Genomic DNA, 6,056 nt, shown 5'->3' on the forward strand with positions numbered 1-6,056 from the left:
GGCCCCCAGCCCCCAGCCCAGCCCAGCCCAGCCCAGCCCCCCAGCCCCCAGCCCCGAGCCAGTCCCCACAGGCATGGCAGGAATGATGGCCTGGGGATGGCTCCTGGGAGGAAACATGCAGTCTAAACAGGGTGGAGATGGATGACAGGTGTGAGGCCATGATGGATGGGCCAGAGGCGTGCCATGATGTAAGGCAATATGAAAGGAAGGGGAGGCATTACCCCATGAAGCTCCTACCCGAGTCCAGCATCAAGAAGACAAAGAGAACAGAGTCAGTGTGGGAGGCTGAACACAAGCCTGCATTGGCCCACCTGAGTGCCAGAGAAGTACAGACCCTCCCTTTGGGGTCATTCTTGTCTTTAAATCTCATCCCACAGTTTCCCCACATCACCTATGCCTGTTCTACCTAGACTCCACGGAAGGTCTAGTCCCTATATCACCAAGCTAACGGTCACCAAGACAGGGATCAGAGAATAGTCTCGTGCCCCCAACAACAAAGATGCCTACTAGTTGGGGTAAAAATATACCAATCCCTCACTCAGGCAGTCACCTCAGAGCAGATAAGCAGGCTCCAAAGGAGCAAGCCAGATGCTCCAAATCCCAGCCAGTCCCCAGACCACAGGGAGTGTCAGGAACAGCCGGTGCCAGACTTTAGAAGGCAGGACAGCCCCGCTTGCACAGGAACAGAGCTATAGACCAAACACGAGCCCATTCCTCCTACACCCCACCGGAGTCCTGGCTAGGCCCTCTGATCCAGAGCAGATGTCAGGTTTACTTACGAGAACGCAAACGCCACCAGGGCTCCAGTGACAACAATGAAGTCCAGAATGTTCCACAGGTCCCGGAAGTAGGCCCCGGGGTGCAGCAGCAAGCCCAAGTCTATCATCTAAAGGGGATAAGCGGACATCAAAGTATGTAGTACATAAGGAAAAGAGAGGCAGAGGTAGGCCTCGGCCACAGGGGGCCATGGTTCTGAATCTCTATGCAGTACAGGGCTCAGTGCATCTCAGATGTGCTACATACTCTCACAGGGGACAAAACACAAGCCATACTCTTAAATGACTTCAACAGGGCCTGGCCTCAATGTCCCTACAGAGAATAGGCTTCAACCTTTCCTAAACCCCACTGTGGTGAGAGGTGTGTCTCCCCTGCCACCCCCTCTCTAGTAACAGACATGGTCCCTTAGAAACGCACACAGCCCAGACCTGCGAGCTCAACTCAGGAGAAAGGACAAGCTGATCAGACCATCATGTCCTAATTCCACTTTTTCTGCTACAATGATTTTTGGCAAATATCTCAACATCCTCATCTGCAAAGTAAGGCAGTCCCTTCCTCACAGACTGCAAGTGCATGCAAAGCAGAGGTAACGCAGCTGTGCTCCGGAAGCTCTCTGGTCCTCACAGACTGCAAGTGCATGCAAAGCAGANGTAACGCAGCTGNGCTCCGGAAGCTCTCTGGTCCTCACAGACTGCAAGTGCATGCAAAGCAGAAGTAATGCAGCTGCGCTCCGGAAGCTCTCTCTGGCTCTGCACAGGCCCTCTGAACTGACCATAACCACAGAGGTACACAAGTGCCTTCAGTTGCACTGGTGGGTATGTACGTGTGTGTAGTTCAGTGCACTGAATGCACTTCTCTGTGTGCCAGACAAGAACAAAGTCACCTTGAAAAGAAAGCAGAAATTGTGATGACATGGCGGACTCTCATGTGTGAGCAAATCTCTAGATCCTATAGAAATTTAGTCTTCTGCATCTAAAAGTGTGCCTGCCATCTCTCTCTAAGGTTTGCCCTTATTCTGTGCTTTGTCATATGACTCTTTGTGGCTATGAGGCAACCTTGGAGGGGAGGCTGAGTGTACACGTATACCCCTCCCATATACACACACCAAAGAAAGCCCCGAATCTCCATACTTGGAAGCCAAATACAGCAGGACCAAGTACCCCAGCAGCATCCGTGGGACAGCATGACACTGGGGACTCTTGGTGGCTGCTAAGGCTTTTAGCTATCAAAATATTCCAAGCAAACACAGCCCATGCACATGTGCACATCTGCTGACTAAGCACATGCCTGATTCACACATCACATGCATTCATGGAAACTGCAGGAGCTACCACATCTCACCTTTATGACCATTTCAAAGGTGAAGACTCCTGTGAAGATGTAATCCATGTACTTTAAAGCCTGTAACAAAGAGTGGCATTCCTTTACCATTGGCTCCTCATTTCCCCCCAGAGCTCTGGCTTCTCTCTGAGGGATCCTTTGGTGACTCTCTGGTGGTTGCCCTGCTAGCTCTAGCACATTTACAAGACAAGAGCTGAAGGAGAGGGGCTTTTCCAGAGCTTTGGTTCTCAAAACCCAGAGGGAAGAAGGATGTCTGATGGGGGAAGAGGCCACCAGCACTACCCGATCTGTGTGAACCCTGGGAATGTGTCCACTGGCACCTCTGTAGCCTAGCAGTGGCCCAGTAGTTATGACACTCACGTTGTTCCTGAATGAATCGGTCCGCACAGGATCCTCTGCAGCCAGGGCAATGCTGCTCAAGGCAATGACCACGAGAATTACCATCTCAAAGTACCGCATGGTCACAATGTAATGGCAGAAGCGACGAAGCCTGTGAGAACAAAGCTCAGGTCACCATAGGCCAATACCTGAATATGTCAACCTCACTCAGAGAAGCGCTCACTGGATAGCCCTCTGCCAGCATTGTGGAGCTCTGTCCCTTAGCTCTGTGGTAAAGAAATGGTCACCAGCCTGGGGAAAGCTTTGGACAGAGTTTCTGGGAAAGGCTTTCCAGGTCAGGGATCAGCAAACAACAGCTCAAGGCCTAGGTCTGATGCTGGCGATAGTGGATAACATTCTGTGGGAGCACGACCACCTCCACTCAGTTGTATGCTGTATCCTAGAGCAGAGGACAGCAACTACTCAGCTTGTCACAGATCATGGAAAGCAGAGGGGGTGGGTGTTCCATGAAGGAAGTATTTTAGTACACCAGCTTGGCAGAAAGCAGGCCTCTCTTGTCCTAGAGTGTCTGAGCCTGTGATCAGTGCAAGCTGTGTCTGAGGGTCCTGGGCTCCGTGTGAACAGGCCACCATCTACTGCCTCCCACATCAGTTGACCAGGACCTCTGGTTTTCAACATTACTCTGCATCAATGAGAAAGCCAAGTTCCTGCTCCACTCCAGAGAGCAATCACCACTCAGAAGTACAGAGGTAAATAAGCCAGAGTCTCTCAGTGCCAAGTACTGAAGCAGTCACTTGACCAGGTCAGAGGGATGAACCCATATGGCAGACAAGAAAGAACAGCCATGGACCCAGCAAGTGGAACTGACATCTCTCCTACTATCTGCAGTGCCTCACAGGCTCCACAGGCCCATCCTTGCCACCAACCCCTCCAGGTACCCCGCCCCCCAACACCACAGCCCCAGGGACATCTGCTGTCAAAAGCTTGCAGCTTCTCAGCCAATATCCACCCTTTTCTCTGCAACCCTCTGCTTATCCTACAAAGCTGCTCTCCCCAGGTCCCAAGCAGCGTGCGGGCCCTTTGTCCCTGAGCACGCCCTCTTGTCCTCTAACTCACTCATCCAGCTTATGGCTGCATTTCCACTGTCAACTGCGCTCTCAGCTCACCTGACCAGGAGATGCCCCAGGTGTCCTACTTCTACATCATCTAGCTGCTAACTGGACCCCCACAGCACAGCCAACTCCCCAAAACACTGCTGGGCTCACTCTTCCTCTTGTCAGTAAACAAGAACTCATGTGTTCCTGATATCTCCCTTCCAGATGGTATTTCTAATTCTAATTTCTTATTCATCATCATATTTTGCATCTGAAAATTTCCCCCAACACTTCACTTCCATGTCTTCCTTGTCAGTCTCCTTTCCCGATCCTTTCCACCAATGGGAAGTGCTGAACTGTGGTCAGACAGAACTTCCCTGTGCGCAGTCCTCGAGAAGAGGGAAGAAGAAAGGGGGCTTCTCTTTCATCTAGCTACCATCTTTCCAACTAGCTGCCTTCTGTTTTCAGACCACCCTCCCCACTTCATACTACACACTCAACTCAGACATTCCTCCCTTCATGACACCTCCTGCCTGCTCCAGAACACCGGAATCCCCCCATTTTACATCTCTCTGCTGTGCTTAAGTTATCTGTCTGCCTCACCAACACACGTATCACTCCAGAGAAGGCAGGGACAAGGTATGTCTCTGCTACTGTTCACTCCTAGCAGCGTAAGCTCCCAGGAAACAGGTGCTGAATGAACGAGTAGAGTAGAAAAGAAAGAGGAACTCTGTGGCAGGATTTTCCTTGTCCAATTACATTAAAATATTAGTGCAGCAGGAGGCCTGTGATTGGACAGGGAAAAGGGAGGCAGAGTGAAGCATTGTAGGGACAGAGAGCGACTCAGAAGAAAGAGAGGGGAAGCCAAGATGGAGGAAGAAGATCCTGGTCCTGTGTGGTTTTAAATAGCCACAAGTAGTTATGAATATCATATAAGGATAGAATAATTGGGATAACTTGTCTGATCTAGGTGAGCAGCTTGTATCATTATCAATTGGCTCTGAAGCTATTGTGCAGGCATCTTGTGAACTAAGAATTTACTGATATATAAATCTGACTTGTTAATTATAAGCTTCTAGAGTTTTGTTTTTACCAGGTTGCTGGGTGTTGTGGCAGCTGATCACGGGGTGTAGATGGTCATTGTGTGGGGCTGGAGTGACAGCCAAGAGAACTTGGGAGCCCTGGCCCTGCTGGAGAGGTGGCAGGCAGAGTAGCTGGATGGAGCATGGGAACTTGGTGGCTCCTCTTTAATAGTTCCCACAGCAGGACCCGGTGAGGAGAGCTGTGTGGGGATTCTTGGAAAACTGTGGGGGTGCAGCAGGGCAGTCGAGAAGTGATGGCCACTCTGCTCACAAAGTGCCCGCCTGGCCCTGGCCAGTGGGCTTCTGTAGTGCTTGAACCTCTCCTTCTACCCAGATGCAAGTGTCTGACCCCACTTTCCTCTGAGGCCCTGGCCTGACCTTTTCACTAGTTCTAGCAGAGCCAGAAGCCCACATCCCTGCTCCACTTGCTTCTCGCTAGTTCTCATCTCTGCTTGCTATCTTATTCATCACTTTATCATCTTGCCTGTTTGCTGCTCCCACTGTGCCACATGCTTTCCATGAAGATAAGTCTCGTCTGTCTTGGTCATCATTGTACATCAGCACATATAGTGCTGTCTGCATGTGAATACTGTTTGGATGGATGAGGTACTAATGAGTGAATGATAAATCATGACCAGTGTGGGAAGGGACACACAATGGCACCGGTGGGAAGGTGAATGTAGGAAACTATGGGTATAACAAATGTAAAAACCGTTCCTGTGTGCAGCCACGTATACAACAGTAGAGAAAGTTGCTATACAAGCTCTAAAAGTAACTGTCTGGCATCTGATCCAGCCCCCACTACCACAATACTGGCTCTGTATCTATACAAGGCACAAAACTGTGCTTCTGTGTCTTCGCCTATGAAATAAGGTAACACATGCATCTCACGGGACTGCTAAGACAAGCATGTTCAGTAAATGTATAGAGTTAGTCTCTACAAGGTATATAACCCATGTAAGCTGGCTAATATGTTCAGATACTCATGACAAAGGCAGAGCACGAAAGAGACTCACAGGTTGGTGGGGCTGAGACAAAACATGGAGCTGTAGGGAACGATGGGCCTGGGGCCTCTTCTCAGCACATCATCAGCCTCTGCCTCCTTCTTGCCCTCTGCTTGGCCTTCCAGGTTCATGTTACCACCTATAAGGACACAGGGCCTCAAAATTAGGAGATGTCAGCACATGAAGCCATGTCACATGGGTCTCTCCTAGCTCCATGCCATGACCAAGTAGGGCAGACTACTATATGCCCAGCCAAGGAAGGGAAGTCGGCTAAGAACACAGCTTTGCTGAGCATCTGACTAAGGCAGCAGGGACAGCAACACTGCCACACCTAGAGATGGAGGACAATCTGACACAGCCACACCTAGAGATGGAGGACAATCTGACACAGCCACACCTAGAGATGGAGGACAATCTGA

The 6,056-nt window shown here is 50.4% G+C and overlaps 1 protein-coding gene across 16 annotated transcripts in view; it reads right to left on the reverse strand.

Moving 5' to 3' along the window:
• The window catches only part of Cacna1b (calcium voltage-gated channel subunit alpha1 B), a 174,868-nt gene that overhangs the window by 52,539 nt on the left and 116,273 nt on the right, over nt 1-6,056 (reverse strand). For 9 of the 16 annotated variants that reach the window (XM_021193049.2, XM_029537083.1, XM_029537089.1 and 6 more), the window contains 5 exons: nt 5,650-5,776; nt 2,479-2,608; nt 2,119-2,178; nt 780-886; nt 222-233 (listed from right to left, as the gene is read on the reverse strand). In XM_021193049.2, the coding sequence (XP_021048708.1) occupies nt 222-233; nt 780-886; nt 2,119-2,178; nt 2,479-2,608; nt 5,650-5,776 (436 nt within the window). The remainder of the gene's footprint in view (nt 1-221; nt 234-779; nt 887-2,118; nt 2,179-2,478; nt 2,609-5,649; nt 5,777-6,056) is intronic. The other 7 variants (XM_029537092.1, XM_021193050.2, XM_029537094.1 and 4 more) reach the window with 1 other exon arrangement.

The sequence above is a fragment of the Mus pahari genome, chromosome 3, assembly GCF_900095145.1.
Source record: "Mus pahari chromosome 3, PAHARI_EIJ_v1.1, whole genome shotgun sequence".
Taxonomy (NCBI): domain Eukaryota; kingdom Metazoa; phylum Chordata; class Mammalia; order Rodentia; family Muridae; genus Mus; species Mus pahari.